We start from the raw sequence: 21,444 nt of genomic DNA on the forward strand, positions 1-21,444 counted from the left end.
ATTATTGTTATTTTTCCCCCCTTTCTGCCTTTTTTTTTTTTTTTTTTTTGGTGATTAACCAGTGTATAAATTATCAGGCAAAAATGAATTATTCAGTGAGTAACTTTGAAAACAATTTGCTCCAGTGTTTCAAATCTGTGTCTGTCTCTAATAAAATTTGTCAAATGAGGAGCAATTGGTCACCCCACAAGTTCTTGTACGAGGAAGCTGCCGAGTCGTGAAATTCTAACTGATTTTGAACCAAAACCTTCTCAGAATTTTCAAAAATCACTATTTCTGATTTTGTGCATGATCAGCACAGTTTTGCCATTATACCAAAATAAACAGATGCACCATTTTGTAATGGACAGGAAATTTTAAAAATGTATTAATTCACATGTGCATGAATTTTTGTTCAAATGTAGGTTTTAGAGAAAGAAATGTAATGTCTTTCCTTACAAATGACAGAAGTGCAAGTATACTGTTGGCGTTGCATTTCAATGAGCTGTTGAGCTGTGATGTAAGGAACTGGGTAAAGTGAGAGTCCTCTCTTCTTTCAGGAAGATCAAATCTGCAGTTTTTAAAAACTCTGCTGTTGAACATCACTGCAAGATTCCAGTGAAGTTTGTTAAAAAAAAAAAAGAAAAAGCTGCATGTGTCAGAATTTAACCTCAAGTAAAGGTAAAAGAGACGCGGAGCTCTGGGGTGTGCAGTGCCCTGGGACAGACAAACTTCTCTCTGGGTTTCCTTTCCACTGCTCGGGAAACCCCCTCCTGTCGCACTCGGCTTCCACAAACAAATCTGTGCTGAAGTTTGTGGGCTTGGCTTTAGATTTTGAACCATATGTTGATGTATATGGATATTCCATCCTCCTGTTTGGTAGCAGTACACCCAGACGTAGGAATGCCGTTCCTCGGAAGCGTGCTGAAGCGTACAGCTGCTGCTGGGGAGGTGGGAAGGAGCCCAGGTGCTGTGGGTGAGGACTCAGTGAGAGCATGAGAGGTGTGTGTTTATAAATCTGTGGGTTCTTTGGTAGCATTCGCCATTTCCGAGGGGAAAGCGGAGCTCTGCAAGGTGAGGAGTGGGAAATGTACCCCCGATATTCAGGGGCTCACGCGTTGAGGTTGCTCAGAGGCAAGAACAGAGGCTGAGCAAGCTGCATTCACTGCTACCTTCTTAGCTCCCCCCCTACTTTATTCTGAGATTCTGGGGCAAACCAGCTCATCTGTATGTGCTCAAATCTATCACTTAATAGTTGTAAAAACCATTCAAACCACATTAGACAGAACTGAGGCAGCTTTGGCTCTACAAATAAAATATTGAGTTAGTTTCATTTTTTGCTGTTGTCATCAGTCAGGAACTCTGGGATCACAGAGATGCTTTCTTAAGACTTTACATATTAAATATTGTCTCAACTTAGGGCTATGATGGCTTCTGAAAGAGTGGTTGGGGTCATTCCCATTTTTCCCTGCCTGGTTTCTGATTACTTCTGGGATAGATGTGCATCACCTTCCTGTATGAATAGCATTCAGCCTACGACAGATGTCGAATTGTTTGGCCTGAACCCTCTGCGCTCGGGGTCACCGCTGCTGCGGAGGGAACGGGGCACTTTGGGTGACGTGTTTTCAGCCTTTATCTCATTTCACCTTCTGTTTAAGTGCATGACAGAAGGATAGTGTGAGCTCCAGCTGAGGATAATGGGGGGAAAAAAATAAGTCATATCATCTCTAGCAAGAGCCTGTTGGCCAATAATTAAGTTTTTAAAAACTGATGAGAAGTTACTGTACACAAATATATTAATGTAAAATGATTGCCATGCAGCCTGATGTCACACAGTGCAGTGACAGTGACAGCATCACCCACTGGTGCTCAGTCCTGTATCACCTTACTGATGCATCACACCTAGCCACGGTTCAGCTCCAGTGTAAAGCACAGAAACTACATTATAATTTGTAATATTAAACAATTCAGCGTATTGTACCTATCAAGAAATAACAATACCCTTTCATAAAGCAAGAATTTGTTTAAATTAATTCTTCTATCTGATCAATGTTAAACTTTATATTATTTGAGGTGTAAAGGATGCTCTGTGTTGAAAAATGTGTATGTTCAATAAATAAATTAAGAAATTAACAGATAATAAAGCTAATGAATTAGTTCTTTAAGCATGGCATATATATCTCTGCCTCTGTCTTTCTAATAGTCCTTTTGAATCCAGATCCCTGGATTCAGTCTTTACTGAAATGATTTATGCACTGGAACATGATGTTGAGCTGTATCCCAAACAAAATCTTGCTCCATTTCTTCCCAGACATGAATCAGTTTCCGACAGGATCTTTTGTTTATGCACTTTCTGTAATTATACCGCAGTTTCTTCATTAAAAAAGAATGAAGATAAAAGAGCCAGTAAACACCAAGTCCCTTCCGAATTTAACTGTCTTTATAGTAATTAGGAAATTACAAATCCCTGTGAGTATAGTCATGCAGATCTTCTTTCTCCATTTGCCAACTCAATCAGTACTATTCTGTACAAGAAGAACATGAACAAAAGGCAGCAAAATCAGTTGCTTCAATGACCACCTGTTTCTTTTAATTAAAAATAATAATTTATTGTGGATTCCAGGAGGGGACCAAAACATCTGCTTTTGAATCGTTTTTGAACTGTGGTCAAGTTGTCTTCTATACAGGTGTAGAGAAGGAAATAGTTGATTGATAATTGTTGCTATTAATTAAATGCCATCTTTTTCTCTTTGTGTACCTTCCTAACTCTCTTCAGGTTAATACAGAATGGAAGTGGTCTTACTGATGAGAACAGAGATTTTTGTTGTTACTGGCTGGGGTATCATTTATCATCATTTTTTCTATAGAACGTGGGAATCAGTCTTCATTTCTGAATGTAATTCCAACCCTTGAGCCCAAATCCTGTTCGGGGCTGGACTTACCTTGGACTGTCCTTTACTGAAAGCAACAAAACTTTTCTACACTGCAGCCCTGAGAGAGGAAATATGAAACAAGCTTTATGCATTTGTACATTTTGTAATAAAAAGTGATACGATCCTCCTATCACTGACTTCATTCCATCGCTAAATCGTTCCCCAGAGTCTCAAATTCTTTTTGCTTTCCCTTTCCCATGTGCACAGCCTCGCTCGCTCAGGAAGGAACGAAGCTGGTGACCAGTAGAACAATGGCTTTTTGCTGTTTCTTGCTCTGGGCTCTGATCACAGGAGCCATATTTTAAGCCCTGGGAGTTATTTCCAGTAGAAGCATCTGGCTCCCTTGGCTCTCACAGCTCCTCCAGCCTGAAGCTGCTTTCTCAACTTAAGATGCTGTGCAAATCACCAAGATTCCTGTTATCCCAATAGGAAAATAAATAGCAGACAGAAGAAAGTCGCTCAAACAGACCTGCTACCTGAATAGGGTCTTAGATGTTGCAGTGACTGTTTGGAAGGTCTTTAGAAAAGCTGGAGTTTGAAGACTTTCACAAATAAAATAGAAATTTGCCCAAGGACAGCGTAGGATGAATGTGGGATTTAGCTCCACACAGAGAAGAACATGCTAGGTTCTTCTTAAATATGTTTTATTAACTTGTCTTCGCTTAAGGAGGTTAAAGCTATTTTAAGTAAAATAGGTGCGGTACAAATTGCAATGGTTTCATTGATCTGTTAGAGCAGCATTCCTTGCAATTCCTACGTCAAAGACGTTTGGTGGGGACAAAGAAAGATATGGGACTTGGGGTTTCTGTGGCAGCAGGAAATGTTTAAAGGTTGTGCATGAACATGGGGAGAACAGACCTGCCCGTCTCCCAGGGCTTTCCTGCTGGTAAAGAGGAATGGGGATCTCTTATCTCTTACACCGATTTGGGTATGGTTTTGCATGGATTTAATGTATTGGCTCCCTTTCTGTTTTCAATAAAAATTCAAACAGTCCCACAATTTATGCCTCTGACATTCGGGAACTTTATTTTTTCTTTTGTCTAGGATATTTTTCTTTTGTCTGGGATATTTTAAGCTTACTTTTCCTTTACACCTTTTACATTGGTAAATAAATATGTTTGTAAGTGTTCGGTTGGGGATGAAGAACAGTGCTGTGGTTCTGTCGTGGAGGTAGGACATGGAAAACAGGGTTCATTTGCATTTATTTACACAAAATTGTTCTTTGTTGTTGTAGCCCCTGATAAGCCGTAGGACCTTATGGGTCATCTGCTGCAGAACCCCTTTAAGTTATTTTTGTAATGGAAAATGTAATCTTCTGCTTCTCCCAAAATATTTTTACACTTGTATTTTTGCATTTTCTGCTTCTTAATGATCACAAAACCAGCAGTGCAGATAGGGAAAGAACCCTTTCAGCAGCCATAGGCAGCTTCAGAAAACTAATTAATCTTATATCCTGTCTAATGCCCTGTTAGTGTGTGTGTGTGTTGGTATTAATGACTGAAAACAGGCATTTTTCCCCTCCACCCTGATCACTGGTACAGGCTCTGGCACCGACAGATCTGCTTGTGATGTTGATTTAAATTCCTTCCAAAACTCACACCAGGTCTCGGTGTGTCACCTGGAAGGTGCTGAATGAAAGGCAATACGGGGATAGGTTCAGGGGCTTTGGGCTGAGATACGTGGCTCTGGGGACACAGTTATTGATACTGTCAGGTCCCATACTATAAAAGGACTTTAACAAGGAATAATATGATGCTGCTTTGTGTATAAAATCTCCACTGGTGCGAACTCACATGTGGTGGTTTTTTGTATATTTTATACTTAAAAGCAAAGTGATGATTTAATGCCTGTAAAATTATAGTTGGTTCAATGTTGCTATCAAGGGGAATAAAATTCTAATCAAAAGGGGAGCTTTTAGAAAGAATTCAGAAATATAACGCTCATAAGCTGTTTTGTGATGTGTTAAGGCACAGTTTGATGTGCTGCTGGTTAACCATGCGCTTTCAATTACTGCACACCCCCTCTTTGAGCCAGAAAAATTATGGAATGGTTCCTCGCAGGGGGGTGCTTTCCATTGCTGTTCAATAAAGGAAATGGATTCATTTGTGCTAAACAAAGGAAAAGGCAGGGCTGGTGGCAGTGCTGCTGCAGGGGGGCAAAACGGAGCTCGGTGGCAGCGCCCAGACGGGGAACCGTGGGGTTTCTGCTGAGATGCCTCCGTGTTCTTCTGCTTCCCTCTGCTGGAGCCCGCCCGGGTTCTGGCCCATCTCCAGAGCAAATCCAAACCCCTTTGAGCAGAAGCAGAGCTGTCGGTCTGGGAAAGTCACTTCTGCAAAAACAGTTATTTATTTTTGAGAGTTTTCTGCTCCGTTTTCGGTTTTCTTTCTCTAGGTCCTCACGGCGCCAGTCCGTGTACAGCCCCCATTCCCGGTCAGTGCGGTGCTGGGGCTGCCTGCCTCTCTAGAAGCACGTCTCAGCTTTGAGAGTAGGCAATAATTTGATTTTTTCAGAGCTGTATGGGGTGTAGATGCCCAATTGTGATTCATCTTTATAGGGACACTGCACCCATATGTATCACTGCAGGCTTGGAAACTCCAGCCGGTTGTACTGCAATCAAATTGCAGAGCACTGGTGAGATTTCTGCCAATTTAAAGGTTTCTCAAAGACTAATATTTAAATGTCTGTGATATCGATTTCCCTGAGTTTCCTTTCCCATTTAATTATATTATATTGCATTTACTTGTACCTATAAAAATGGGAGATTGTCTTAATAACAGCAGAGAATTCACTTTTTAGCATGAAAATAACATGAATTTTAATAGAGCATATAATTCATCACTGCTTAACAAGTGCTTTCCTGTTGCCACTTTCCCCCTTTCATAATTTTGATGGATTTTGGAAACAGAAGTAGGTTTTCCCTTTAGAGTTTCACAATTAATCTATGCCAAGTTTAGTGCAAAGTTCAATTCTCTTGCAAATAGCAGCCATTATTTGGCAGTTCATCTGTCATATCCTGGCTTGGCTCCCTGTGTTTACTATGAAATATGACTGCCAGCTATGCTTTGGGAATTATTGAAAGTTTACATTGATTAAAAGGGGATTTTTGAAGAAACTTTCCAGGAGCTTACGTCTAACTCAGTAGTTTACCTCTAGCTTAAAAATACTAAAGGCGATGCTGTTTCCTCAGTAATGTGTGTAAGTCACTTATTGCATATTTAACATTGGAAAATACTGAACTGTATTAACAACCAATAAGTTAATTGCTGTTCATAATATAAGTAATTAGTACTGGTGATGTAGTAATTATTACTAATACAGTTACTTACAATTAAAGTGTAGACTATAGTTTCAAGGGTAGTTCTAAGTGCATCAAAAGCCCCTGTTAATATAGGGAATAAGATAAAAAGGTTTAAAATCTCTGATGGGTGTATGGAGAGCTCTTGGCTTTCTCTGTGTGTTCTCAGACTTGCTTGCAAAATAGCAGTGTTTTGTATACTTCAATTTACCAAAAATAAAAAAAATGTATAGGATTGAAAGAGAAAATAGGACTAAATACTGATGAAGAGCGCACTCTCTTATTTGTTAGCTGTTAAATATTTTTAGGTTCTTCTATTTAGTTCTATTAAGGGAATTTTAAAAGAGAGATTCCCTACATGCAAAGTTTCCATTTCAGGAGTAGTTTTGCTACTGTTTTCCTTTGTCCTCTTTTTTTTATGCTGTGCTTGGAATAAGTGACTTCATGTATGCACATAGAATAATGCCTAATAATAGTCAAACATGCTTGCTCTTTAAAAAAATTAATTTGTATTGAATTGTTCTTTTTAAACATCATACAGTAGGCATTTTCACACAATGATAGAAAACATTTATTCTAGAAAGCAAATGATGATTCACGTTATATACACTGAGTTCTACAGGGCCTATTTCTAGATCCAACTTGTTATATTTATTCATGTGACTGATTTTATTTCATCGTCTTATAAGGATGCTGCTGCTTGTACTTTGTAGTTCCATGCTGCAGGCACAGGAGCTGCTTTGCAGTGAGTGCAGTCTGGTTGTCCTTACATGTCACAACATTTTTAAGCCACACACACACCCCTGCTTAACTTAATTACCATGTATATTCCATGGGTTGGGATGGAATTATTTAGTAGTGATTGTTAGATAATTTCAGTATAATATCCAGGTTCAATGTATTTAGTAGACATTCACTATAATAAGTTCCCATAGTTCTTTCCCCTCTATATCATTACTTTATACTCATAAATACTAATTATGTCAGATGTTAAACACAACTTTAAAAGTTTGTGTATTCAGTGTCATTCTTAGAAGCTGCAGGTTTTATCCTTCTCGGCAACAGATGTGCTTACCAAAGTCATGGTGAAGTGTATATATTTATAAGGCAACAAATCCCCTTATGTCTTCTAAAGAAAACAATTTAAGGAAGAATTAGCTTTGAAAATGTGTTTTAAGTTGTTTGGAAGGCATAGTCAGAGTCGATCCATCAGATAACCCTCTAGTAAAGCAATGTTCCCATGACCCCGCACCGCAAGAGCCATTGGCAATATCTTTAATAAATAACGAAACAGATGTTCTCTGGAGCATTGAATGTCATTCCATGTAGGTTAACTGTGTTTACAAAATAAATATGGTTGTTAGCAGTTTGCATTTCATATCTCAGGCTGTATAACAAACAGAACTAGTGAAATAGACTCAATTTGAATTCTTAATGTAAAGCCTTTCCTCTTTATCCAAGATACTATGGAGTTTCTGCCTCAGCAGTGAAAACTCGTGCTTATAGATGTGTCATAAAACTTAGGACCAAAAAAGCTTCATCCACTGATTGCTTACCAAAACAAAAAAAAACCCTTCACAAAGTGTAGGATGCAAAAATGTTAAATTTTGAAGGCAAGATTTTGCCTTCTTATAGTCATATTTTTATGATAACTACTGTTTGAAGTTTCCAAAATTCTTGAATATCTTGAGAAAGCACTTATTCTAAAGGAATCTTTAATTTTTGAATAAAGAGTTAGCAAGTTTTCCATTTGTATAACATGCTGTGCTTTGCTATTGGTTTTTGGGAAAGCTTTTATTGGCAAGTTGAAAGGTTAGTTTATTGTTTAAGACAATTTGATAAGCCTTATCTAATATAAAGGTATATTAATATAAAATGTAAACAGAAGAAAAACATTTTGATGCCTCATTTTGCAGTCATGTTTAAGAATGTTTTAATGCATGACAGACCTGGGATTTCATAATTTCCGTGCTCCTTCTGTAAATAACGTTAGCACGAAGTGATTTCAAACCCCAGGGTATGTTTTTTAATGAAGAAGAATCACTGCTCTTCTCAACTTTTGGTCAAGATTGTGCAGTGATAGTTTTGACAAAAGTACAGTTGGGGCTGGAAGTGGTCATAAATGATACAAAACATAGGCGATGTGCACAGAAGTCTGGGGCTTGCACATTTTATTTTGGCAATGTGGGTCTCCAGCGTTGGGAACAGGCTGGGGCAGGTGAAGTTCTGTGGTCATGGATACGTGGAATGAGCCTGACATGGGTGAATGCAGTGAAGATGCAATTTCTTCTTCTTCTTTGATATGAATGTGCTTGGTTTTCCAAAGGGGATCTCTCCCCCTAGAGAAACAGCAAATGTATCTGGATGTGTCATGCATTTCAGTGATTTGGATGTGTTCCCTCTCACTGGTCTTAAATTAGAAACCATTTCCAAGCTGGTGGTGGCCTTAAAATGTCCTCACTGTAAGAGGCTCTGTTCAAAAATCAGACGGGAGTAGCAGTCTGTAAAATATTCACTACGTGCCAAGTTGGACTTTGTTCACTTTCATTTACAGTAATATAAATTCGCAGCATTTCAAGATCATCCCGTCTTTAAGATCCTGGTTTTAGAGGCATTTGACTGTATTTCAGATTAGCCCCATAACAGTTACTTCCGTCCTCTCCTGCTGAATTCTGTGCCATCATTTCAGGAGGGTGATGATGGCACACAATGAACAGGCAGCCACTGTGTGACACCTCAGCCACGGGCTGAGCCCCCTCCTTACACTGCCTGTGTCTGAGGTCAGGACACGAGTCACAGGAACAGGCCTGTTCTCTGGGCCACCATGCCCTTTCTCCAAACCCCAAGGCAAAGGAAAATGAGGAAGCGAGGCCGCAGGGCCTGCGCCGACGCAGGTACCGCTCCAAGGGCTGGGAATAAGCTACTTGCTGGAATATATTTTTCTGTAGCACAAGTTGGAGAGCTGGAAATTTTTTTGGTATTTGAAGTAATATATTAAAGGTGTGTCAATCTTACTTTTTCTGACTTGAGAATCTCTTCCTGCTTTTTCCCTCAGGATCCCAGAAGCAAGCACAAGTTTAAGATCCACACATATGGGAGCCCGACCTTTTGTGACCATTGTGGCTCGCTGCTCTATGGGCTGCTGCACCAAGGGATGAAATGTGACAGTAAGTGGAGTTCTGACATGTTACCAAAAGGGTATTTTAGAAAGTAAGTGGAAACGCTGGTTAACAGCCTCTGATTTCGTTTCTGTGGAAAATACTATTTAAAATGTTAGCTATTTATAGCACTGTTATATTTCAAGTGAATATTTCAGTACTATAATAATATACTAATGAAAATCACCTCTGTTGCCGAGAACATGGTGTGTTGAGTTTGATGTGGTGGAAGAGCCTTTGCCATGGCAGTTTTGAGGAAGGCTGGTTTGGGGCTGGTCAGGGGAATACACTGTTGGAAACTGAATTTTCAGTTTGGTTGGTAGCCAAGGACCAATAATTTCTGTGCCTTTCCTTTGTCTTGGAAGTCTCCTGCTAGAAAATCTAATAATCAATGTAACCCGAACTCCTTTCGTTGCTAATGCTCTGTTTTCTTAGTCATATTCCCAGCAAGTCTTTATTCCATTTTCACTTTTTTTTCCTTGCCCTTCATTAATGATATCCTTTGGTTTCTGAAGTAGATTATTTTAGTCTCTGTTTAATTCACTTTCTACAAAATGTATTGTAGGATGGAAACTAGCTGTGTCATTCAGTTGAGAAACAAGCAGCTGTAGTCCGAAAGTCTTGCTGGTCGTTCAGCATCGTAATCTTAACTTTCACTTTGCTCAGTGTTCGCAGTCTAATCACATTATTAGCTCCTCAAAGTGGCTGAACCGATTTTATATCCACAGCCTGTGATATGAATGTTCACAAGCAATGTGTAATCAACGTCCCGAGCCTCTGCGGCATGGATCACACGGAGAAACGAGGGAGGATTTATCTGAAAGCTGAAGTCACTGGTGACAAACTGGAAGTAACAGGTAAAACAACTCATTTTGGAATTTTGCAGGTTTCATTAATGCACAATATACTGTGGGTTTATGTACCTTTGTCAAATCTTTGTGTATTAAAGCCAGTGATGGAGTATTTCCCTTCAGAGGTGTGAGGATTCCATTCAACATGTTCTTGAATCAAGAAACAATGAACTGGTGTTCACAAAAGTACATATAAAAAATGAAAGCTGTAGTAATAGCTTTAAAAACTCAGGAATATTAATTAGAAAAACACTGTAATGTCAATTTTTCATGGAGAAAGCAGCCCAGTAGGATAGCTGGCTGCTCAGGAAGTTAGCCATCATCTTCAGAACACAAGAAATACCCTGAACCATCATCAGCTGAGGAGCTGTTTCCTGCATTTCAGAGTATTTAATAAACAAAGGCAACTTGGATTCAATCCCAAATTTTACTCCCAGTGAATTACAAAATAAAAAAATAAATTATCACAATCTGTAAGGTTAAGATTACTGAGAAGGGGAGGAGGGAGAGAGGAAGGAAAGAGAGGGTGGCAGTTCTTTTCCTTGGAAGTGTTTCTCCCAGAATTCGTGAGTAAACTTCAGTTGTGCACACACACACGCACACCCCCGCACTCCCTCCGACCCCTTCCAAGTCTGAAGTTGCAGAAAAATATCTGCAAATTTTATTTTGCTGGTTGAAGGACTGTGTTGTTCCACTAAATAGCCATGTAATAGGTTGCTTAGTTCCAACAGAACTTCCTTGTGCTGTATCAGAGAGTGGAGTTTACTGCTCAGGATCTGCATAAGAATTTGTATTTATGGCACATTGACGTGTTCTGTGGGAGCTGTCTATTGCAGCTGGGGTCAGCTGATAATTAGTGTAGCTGATATCTGAAGTGCAAAGTTGGTAGTGAACTTTATTGTTGATTATTCCTCTCTGTTGGATACAAATATGCAAAAAAATGTTCTTTGCCAATCAGATTGCAGTGTATTTACTGAAAGGGAGAGTACGGGGCAAGAATTACGATGGACAGAAGTGAAATAAGGGAAGGAATAAATTAAATTCTAAAAGAAAGTGTCAATTTTTTATGGCTCAAAACTTTAAGGAAGTTTTAAATATGTGCTGTAGTAACTGGAACCAAAATAGGTATGATATAATGTAGGAAATGGAGTAGAAGACACTCATAAAATACAAATTATCAAAAGCTTTTAGCTCAGGAGAGTGGTTGGTGTGTCGTCACAGGTGGCCACCACTACTTCAGTGAAGAAAACTTGGAGGCAACGAATCTTGCTCCATCCCATTTGATGTACCCTGGTACGTCGTTAGCATTGGCACTGCGAGAGACCCAATTCAGTGTCCACAGTATTTGCATTATTCTAGGCCTCTTTGAGTCAAGGCTCTACAATAGGGCTTAAACTTCCTGACATAATGCGCTTAATTTGACAAGTAACACGGACATATTTTCTGATGATTCAGCAGGTTTATAATCCTTCTGGGGACAAAAACACTTGTCACAAGTCTTTGTGGTACCAAGGCACTACAAAGCAATTACACAGATAGGTATTCTTTTAGTTCACGATTTTATTTTTAAAGGTCTTGTTTGAAATAAGAATATGGTAAAATTGTTACAGATATTTTGTAGGTTTTCTTCACGAGCTCTTTTTGGTGTGAGCGTACTTGGCAAATGCTGTTACTTTTGTGTTTATAAATAAAACTTTTCTATCCCACAATTAAGTAGGTTTCTGGACAACAAGAAAAATGTTTACTATAACCTTGTTATGTGTATAACAATTACGGTAATTATGGTGCTGTTAAGTTGTTTTGCTTGAGCTTTGTCAGCATTTCCAAGCTTTCGGAAAGTTTCTTTAAATAAAAATGACAGTTGCCCCGAAAGTAAGGGGTTTTTTTATCTTTTTCATTTTTTTTAAAAATAAAAAATACTATACAGACTAAGCCCAGGCCAGGTGAAGTTTCAGGTACCTTTAGTGCACGTTTAAACATTAGCAATTGTCAGTCAGTTGGTGGGCGTATTGCTGTGCAAAAATTTCCTTTTCTCCCAGTATGGCATTGCTTCTGAAATACATATTTATTGACAAACCCAGGGCTGCTAAGCATGGTACCACTGCCTTTTGCTTCGGGAAAGGGGGTGAATTAAATGTCCAGGAGGTTTAGGAACAGCAGGAAAAATAACCAATGACCAGCTGTTTGGTTGGAAGCTTTGCTCAAGTCTTTTTCAAAGGAATGACTCCGTAGGTGTTGAGTTCCTTCAGCTGAATTCCTTAATATCTCTGCTTTGCATCCTGTTTTAGTTGTTAATTAGTTCCTGCTGATTCTTTGGTAGCCAGCCTTGATTGCATGCAGAACATTTGTGCTGCTAAATGGAGACGTGCCTCTCCAGGTGGTATCTCACCAACACCTCATGGGCTGCTCAGCCGGGAGAGCCCCCCGCTCGGTGGGGACCGGGAGACACAGGCCTTTGGGGACACTGTTCAGTGGGTTGTGGTTTGTCTTTGCTTCTAGTAATGGCTTTGAGGGCTTTGTGCTGGCTTTTGTTTCCAAAAAAGGCAACACGGTGCACACTCACTTACTAAGTGTTTTCCTGATAAAATACTGTAAATAGGACTGGGGTTTTTTCCCAGTGAGTAGGAGGCCAGGTGGGGTTGGCCAGTGCTTCAACCCGATTATCTGAAATACCTGAGGGCTCTGGTGGGTTTTGTGTTGAACTGATGGTGGGAATGATGCAGTCCTGCATGTAAACATACTTCATTCCGGTTTACTAAGTCAGAGCTTCAGTCTGGGTGCTTAGAAGTAGACATACAGTCTTTTCAGTGGGAATGCTAGAGACTCAGCAACACTTTCTTGCAAATAAGTAGGAATTTTATATTGCTATACTTTGCCAAAACCTTGCCATCTTCCCAGTGCTTGTCGATGTTCCACATTCAGTGCTTGTTTGTGTTGCTGTTTTTAAATATCAATGCTTTATTTTATAGCTACTAGCTTGAGAGTTGCATTGGATATTAGTTATTTATTGCACTTGCAGTAAATCAGCTTGGTAATTTGCTTTTTATAGAAATTATCTTGAATTGTTTTTTTCTGCAATCACTGAATTCATGACCCTTTCATAGGCTGGACTGACCTGAAGATTCTGCTTTTATGCTTAGTAAAGCTGGTTTTGCTATTCTTTATGCTTTTTGCACAGAATTTTCTTCCTCCTGATGTACGTTAAAAGTTTTGTCACTCTCACGTTTACTTGTTGACCCGTCTTATAATTTGGGGCTCTTCTGAGTGAGTTTGTAGGAGGTTGAATCACAGTTTTGATTTATTTTATTTTTGAATTATTTTTATAGTGAGTAAACAATAACCTTTGTGAGAAAATAACCCATCTGGTGCACTGACGTGTAACAAGTTGCCACGTTATTGGGATCCTAAACTGTGACCTGTCAGTCGGGAGCTGGGTTTGACGGCAGCTGAGAGTGAGGAGCTGCCCTCCCGGCAGGCACTGAGTTACAGGCAGGGTGTTACCCACTCGCTGGCAGCTAATGCACCCTACTGTTACATAAACGTTATTAAAATATATATACACACACAGCCTCGCATTTTCAGGGGGTTTAAGTGTATTTTCATTAGCTGAAAGAATACAGAAAATCTGCTTTTATTCCTCAGTGATGCTTCTGTTATTTAAAAGAGGAGGAAAGCTGGCAGTGCTCTCTGCAGAGGTTGGGAGCACATAACAGGCTCTCCAACAGTGAGCTCACCAGGAGTTCTGTGCTCCCCACCGTATGTTTTTCAAATTATTTATGAGTGTATGACTGCTGAGCCACCCTATGGCACTGCATGTTAGTGCCTTGTCACGCTGCTTGCTGTGGCCAGCTGGGTTCAGAGCCTCTACCCAAACAAGACTGAGAGACAAACTGGAAAATATTTTCTAGATTCTCATAAAAATTGCTTCCTTAAAAAAACCCACCACACACACGCTCTAATAATTTTATTTATGTTTGTCTAGCTCGGCATTAGTGTTTGTCTTTGTTAGCATTAATTTAATGATATTCTGTAACTAATTTTAAAAGGGAACGTGTATGAATATTCTGGCTATTCAAACAGCTTTTAGTACCAAATAGCTATAAAGTGATCCCAAATAACTACTTGCATGTGGGAGGCATTCTTAATGTTTCAAAGAATGAGAATCATGTGTTTTATCTCAGTAATGTCTTCTCTTTTCTCTGGCATTCCCAGAACCCCAGGGTTGCAGCGTTCTTTGCAGGAAGAGCTGTGTGTTTAGCGAGTGCCAGCCCCGGCAGCAGCTGAACGCTCCCCATTTCTTTCACTGAATTAACTTTACCATGAAGAAATAAGCAAGGCATAGGATTTAGAAGAAACATTGGTTTTTCATAAATAGCTATCTGCATGCATATGACAAATGTGACTGAAATGCTATATATATATATGTAAGAATATAAAGAAATAAGAATTAGAAATTTCATAGTCTGAATCCCTTTTCAGACAATTTGATACATCTTGTGTTAAGACTTATGTTTTATGAAGTGGCTGTCCTACCCAGCAGTACATAGTTTTTTATGATAATAATTTTTTATAAAGGTAATATTATTTTACAAGTAAAACACAGTTGCTCCTATGAGATTTGCAATTGAAATTGAAACTGGAGAAGCGATTGCAGGCACAAGTACTTAGTAGCATTAGAGATGATGGTACATTTTTTGTTAGTAGGAGAGACTGTATTAATAATAAATACAGAGGAATAAAGTGTTGTACAACATTGGTTCATTTTTCATCTTGTTCTAGGAAGGAAATTAATCATCTGTTTCTTGTGTGTAAATCACCTGAGCAGTGCAGGCGTTCCAGGAGCTGACAATTGTTATGTTGCCAACTTTGAAGAGTCAGGAGAAGGGGTGGAATGAGGAGGCAGCTGGTCTCAGGAGGGCTATTAAAAGAAATTTCAGTTGGGCAGGGGTGTAGTTATAGAATAGAGAAAAGTCTCATTTCAGAAAGCATTTTTAGTGGCTGAAAACTGTATAGAAACTGGAAATCATCTGAAAAGCGGAATTTGTCTTGGAGCCAGTTGTACACGCGAGTCACAGCCAGCTCCAGAAAGCAAGCATTCATTGAGACTTTTAATAAAATCCTACAGTAAATCTTTAAGGAAATCTGAGCAGCTTTGGATTTTGCATCTAGAGAGTACAAGTACGCAGCTTGGAAGAAAGACTCTTTTCAGTAATAGGTAAATCTTTCCCATTGTGATCACGGGGAGTGTGGTAAAGGGAAAATATCCTGGGGAGAAGGTTCCTTGGCTGGGAACACAAGATCCTCTGTCGCTCTCCTAAGTCTTCTGTAAACGGGGCAGATCACTGGAATCTGTACCAGAATCTTCTTCGGGAAGTGATGAGAATTATGGAATGGTTTACTAATGCTTTATTGTGGGAAGACATGAACTTTACGATGTCTTGGAACTGCCAAAGGTCTCCCTTTTCTGTCATGCTGGGGACCTTGCCAGAGGAGACCATCTGAGATCTGAAGCCTCTTCTGAAAACAGCTCTTCACATGCAGCTGAGAGATTCCTGCTCATCTAAGTTGCCTGTTGGGGCTAAAAGATTGGCCAGAAATGGTCTCTGTGATTAGTAAACTGTTTCATTATCAACATTTGGGAATTCAGGAAAAAGGTAGCTGTGACTCACTTGTAAAGGAACTGAGTAAACTCATGCTGGGAATAATTCAGCTTTGTTATAAGGACAGAAACATTTATTTACTCATTCCTGTGACCATATTTGCTGGTGTCACAAGAAGTTATAAATCCATAACTACATATGGCTTGCAACTTTTGACCTGTACAATCTCATGAAAAAAGTTTGATTTTTGTCACCAACTGTCTGAATTCCTAAAAATTCTGCCTGAATTTCTTCACTATGCAGAATGTCAGTTGTTCTCTGCCAGCCCACTCTGTCATATTTAGATATTTATTTAGAGTATGAGTACCTAAGAACCAGCTCTGTATTTGCTTATGTCTTTATACTATTCTTGGAAAAGTGGGCCTCCCAGTTTTAGGCACGGCTTCTGGGTGGATACTGCAGGATTATAAGTAGCACATAATAGAATATCCGTAGGACAGCCATCAAATAGTCAACACTTTCTGCTGACTAAACATTTATGAACTCTTCTTCATTAACAATGAGGAGGAAACTGGTACTTTTATTACCTATAGAGAGTTGGCAACGAATTCTGTTTTTTAGAAGGAAAACCTGGGCAAGTTTGGATTTGTTCGAAACTTCAATGTGTACATCTCTTCACTGTGTTTTCAGATGTGTGCAGTCTCAGTCCCCGTTAAATTTTCTAACGTTTTGTCCGGATGACAATCTTAACTTGTACCAGCTGCTTTGCTCAGTACAGGGGTCATTATCATGCTCAATAGTTACGACAGAAGTCTGGCAAGTAGTATTTTAGGTTTCTGTCAAGTTACGCTTCAAGTGATGCTGAACTGTACCTCCCTTCAACCATCTATAAGTTAGAGGAACGTCTCTATCACAGTGTTGAGTTTAATTAATAATTATAAAGCAGTATGAGATTGCTCGCTGTCATTACAGCTCTGGCAGAATTCAGCTACAGTACATAGATTTTTTTTCTTGGAGTTCTTTTTCATTTAACTTTTTGTGTTTCAAGCACACAGAAGAGACAGTGCCTTTGGTGGGGAGGGGAAATCTCTTCTTGTCAATCCTCTTGTAGAAACCTGACCCATTCTCTTAAAAATAGCGTGCCCTTAAAGTGGGCACTTGGATGCTAATTCTTTCTAAGCACTATTTAGCACAAGTATCATCATGCTGTTTCCTCAAGAAAGAAGTGCAAAATCAGTTGAGAGGAGATGTCTAAGGGTACTAATTATGCAGACAGAAGTACAAACAGGCCAGATATCTTAAACTAAGGAGTGAGATAATGACTTCTTTGACAGCCTGTATTTAGCATATGCTGCATCTTTCCTTCCCAATTAATCTTTGAACTTCTCTTTTTCCCTTGTATTTAGAGGTTTTTTTCTCTTTTTCTATGTTTGCGCAAAAGAAAGCAGTAGTTCTAGGATGCTGCCACATCCTGTTCCTGCCAGTGGTGTTTCCTGGGCTGGGCAGCACCTCTGGAGGTTCATTGGTGGTGGCTTTCCCCAGGGACCTCTCCATGGCAGAGCCGCAGAGAATGGCTCTGCATCCACCCAGCCAGTTTCTCAAAACTGCTTGGTTTCACACTGAACCTTTCCAGGTAAAATTTAAACATTAAGGATCAGTGTGAAGATGCCGTGTTAAAATTAAGCAATTTTGTTCAAGGAATTTTAATTAAAAACTTATTAGTGTGTATTTCTTGGAAGCTGTAGAACATGTAAAGAGTTCTGCTCTTCACTTAGCCAAACTACAGTATAGAAATAAAAATCAAAAAGTGGGTTTTAAAGTAATAATTCATGTGCCAAACCTGGCAGTGCAGGCACAAGTGCTGTGCAGAAGACCCAAAAAAGACCAAAACAAAATAAAACCAAATACAGGATAAGAGAGAGCATTTTGCATTGCATCCTTCACTCACTTTGTGGTTCTTAGTCCCTTTGGGATTGTAAATATTTCACTAAAATAAGTTATTTAATTGTGATGTTATTCCTTAGGAGTATTTGAAGATCACTTTCAGTGTGCTAAATTTTATTAGCGGGAGGGAGTGTTGGTGGATTGAAAACAGAACTGGTTTTCCAGCTAACTGCTGGGTGCTGAGATCTTCAGAGGGTTAACCCTGGGTAAATGAGAGTGGAGACAATTTCTGAACTGCTTAACGAACCCCACAGCTCCTCTCCAGCCAGAGACCCAAAAGCTGCTGAACCCCCAAAAAATGCCATCATGACGCACTGGTGCCTGCCCTGAGCCTCGTAGCTGAGGGATGTGCTTTGTGGGGAATGGCACCCCGTGCAGATTGCTGGCTATTCTCATCTCTCTCTCTTTGGGGATCGGCAACAACATGAGATATATTAACTCACTTGATGTCTTCTTTGGACATTGTAAAAATAGAAGCTACATTAACATTTTTGTGAAGCTGAAGTTAAGCTTGTCTTCTCTGTGCTTTTCCTTTGGTTGCTATAATGACATCATGTTTTCAGCGTATCCGTCTGACAACTAGTGAACTGTGAACCCGAGGGAAGTTTAGTGTTAGATATCTTCCCATGATAGATCATGTCAAATAACCTGTTTTCTGAAATCTGTTGTGATCTGGCCATCATCCTTACAGTAATTGGCTGATAGTCCTGTAGTGGTACAACCTAAGACTGGTGAGTAAATGAAAGCATGAAGAATTGCTAGCCGCTTAACAGTTTATAGTGATGGATTTGGACATTTAATCATTTCATTGCAGGAAAGGAGGTGCCTGGAAGCTGCATGTCATTTGTGAATTGCTATTCTCTCCTGTCATTTCTCTCTACCGTTCTTACAAGTACTGCTAAGTGCAACCTTACCTTACAACAGCCAGTTTCTTCAGTGCCAAGTCTGACAAGTGGATTTCACGTCTTACTTGTTTTATTTTCCAACATGTTTCAATAACCCTGGTTTGACATGTTACTGCTTTCTTAATGGTGATTTGTATTCCCATACAAGTTAGATATGTTTTATATTGGCAGTGCGAGAAGCAAAAAACCTAATTCCTATGGACCCAAATGGACTTTCAGATCCTTATGTTAAACTGAAGCTCATCCCAGATCCTAAGAACGAAAGTAAACAAAAGACAAAAACCATCCGTTCCACTTTGAACCCCGACTGGAACGAATCATTCACATTGTAAGTTTAACGCCTTTTAATGTAGTATCTTTGTGTGTATTGAATCATTTATTTCAGTGTTGCATTGAAAACTCCTGTATTTCTCTCCTTTCCAGTAAATTAAAACCTACAGACAAAGACCGACGGTTGTCCGTGGAGGTCTGGGACTGGGATCGAACAACCAGAAATGATTTCATGGGATCTCTTTCATTTGGAGTGTCAGAACTTATGAAAATGCCAGCCAGTGGGTGGTAAGTGTCAGAAAAGAGAGAAAAAGAGAATAGATCACAAAAAGTTTAAAACCAGTACTTTTCTTCAATATAATCTACCCTTTTTGAGCTTTTTGCTGTATCTCGTGCTATAAATTCACTGAAAATGCACCTAAACCTGGAAAACATAGGCTACATATAACAAAGAAAGATAATAAAGGAGTGCTTTTCTTTTGTGGTGTTCATGAAACTTCTGCTGGAGCCAGGAGCTGCTGCAAACTCAATTCTGTGTACGTAGTCTTGTGATACGAATTTTATTTTATCCCAAATAATAATACATTCATTACTAAGCATATTGTGTTATATATAGCTCTGCAAATTCAAAGCACGTGGAACTGATTTTATAAAATGCCATCTTTTTACCTACCAAGCTACGGGTAGAACTTGTCCCATCTTCTCAAAAAGTGCATCTCATCAAAGGTAATTGTTCAGGGCTACAAAAGCACTGGAGGCAAGGGTTCTTCAGGGTTGGTATCTCCCATCATATCACAGGATGGCTGGGAAGAATTTCCTTGTCCATTAAACTGTCTTGGCACATAGTTTGGGTTTAAAGGTCTAATTTTAGGTTAAATACATTCTGTTTCTGAGTTTGCTTTATACCTTTGAAAGCAGTTCTTCATGTACCTGTGACATTGATACAAACCATCCATAAACAACTAATAAACAACTAAATCAGAATTTAAATCCTAACAGAACTGTAACTGTAAAGTCACCATTTTTTCTCAAATGTTCCACAGGTACAAGCTGCTGAATCAAGAAGAAGGTGAATATTATAACGTTCCAATTCCAGATGCTGATGAAGATGGAAATGCAGAGCTCCGACAGAAGTTTGAGGTGAGGGTTAAACACAAATGGGTGCAACGATATGTGGCGTACATTTTTCACTTTATCACAAAAATCACCGGTTAAAAGTTACATATTAGATTGCTACTATTTCTGTTGCCTGTGGCAGCAATACGTACCTTTGAGTTTCTTGAAGATTGGACCAAGTGACTTAATTAAATAGTAGTGTCATTTTTCTGACAGTTCAACTTCTCTGCTATGACATTTGTAAGTTGGTATTTTGAAATATTTTATGTCAAGTATGTGTAATAATTTCAGTGTCTTTTAATGCTTGCTGCAAAATCTGCTAGCTGCTATCACTGGTATCTATAATATTTGACAAATTAAATTCTTGGAAAAAAACAGTATTTTAATACTGAGAATGTTTCACACTAAATGTGGGGATTTTTTAAAGAAAATATATGCAATGTTAATTACCTCGCAGAGGAGGTGTTCCTCAGTGGACTTGGCCAGCAGTCCTGCCTGTCCCACAGCTACAGCAAAATGCCTTCTGGTCACTAAACCCAGGGACCGGAGGGGAGGGGGGGGTTGTGTTCATGGATTCAGCTCATCTGACTTGACTGCTCTTTCCAGCTGCACGTGCACTATTGAATTTGAAATAATCTACAGCATTATTTTCTCTTTTCTGGTCCAACATTTACAACTTTAGTCTAGCTGTTTATCCAGAAAGCAATTAATGTACCTGTTGTGCGTAAGCAGACATGCCTAAATGTGCCTGTTCCTTTCAACCTGAAATGGCAATTTTTTATGTTCACCATCAGGCAGAATTCTACATTGTTATTATAAAAGATGGGTTAACCCAAGAAAGTGAGGAAAAACGGCCTATGTTCAACTTTCAAGAAAGAAAAAGAAAAGGTGCATGAATTTCTTCTGAACACATTTGGATCAGCTACCATACTTTTGTCTGCAGCATGAACTATGATTTTTGTTATACATTTGAGAAGTATTTGAAATTCCATTTCATTTTCCTTTCTTTACAGTTGTGATCTGACCAGTGTGATTTTTATTTTGCTGCACTAGGTCATTTTCTACTCAAGATCATATTTATTTTTTAGTGTCCCTAGAAAGAATAGCATCGAAACTAATTCTTTTCAACCCTTACGTGTCTCTGTGCAATATCCAGAATCTGGAACTGGGTGTGTTGTCCATGTGGGTGATACAGGTATGGAAATCTACCTGGTTTTTCTCAGGACAGAGACAGCACAAAGACAAGTCACTAAAATTATCTATTTTTAAATGTCAGTTATTATGTGCAGTTTGTTTGCATATTGAATTTACAGTCTCTCGGGGTTTTTTCCTAAGCCTACTGTAAATTCACTGGTTTCAGACTGAACAGTCAGGGTTTATCTGTGTCCTGCAA

The 21,444-nt window shown here is 39.1% G+C and overlaps 1 protein-coding gene across 2 annotated transcripts in view; it reads left to right on the top strand.

Moving 5' to 3' along the window:
- Window positions 1–21,444, top strand: part of PRKCA (protein kinase C, alpha) — a 138,872-nt gene that overhangs the window by 78,131 nt on the left and 39,297 nt on the right. For both annotated transcript variants that reach the window (XM_014952259.1, XM_014952260.1), the window contains exons 4-8: window positions 9,263–9,374; window positions 10,094–10,222; window positions 18,837–18,993; window positions 19,089–19,223; window positions 19,979–20,075. In XM_014952259.1, the coding sequence (XP_014807745.1) occupies window positions 9,263–9,374; window positions 10,094–10,222; window positions 18,837–18,993; window positions 19,089–19,223; window positions 19,979–20,075 (630 nt within the window). The remainder of the gene's footprint in view (window positions 1–9,262; window positions 9,375–10,093; window positions 10,223–18,836; window positions 18,994–19,088; window positions 19,224–19,978; window positions 20,076–21,444) is intronic.

This window comes from Calidris pugnax, unplaced genomic scaffold (assembly GCF_001431845.1).
Source record: "Calidris pugnax isolate Ruff unplaced genomic scaffold, ASM143184v1 scaffold206, whole genome shotgun sequence".
Taxonomy (NCBI): domain Eukaryota; kingdom Metazoa; phylum Chordata; class Aves; order Charadriiformes; family Scolopacidae; genus Calidris; species Calidris pugnax.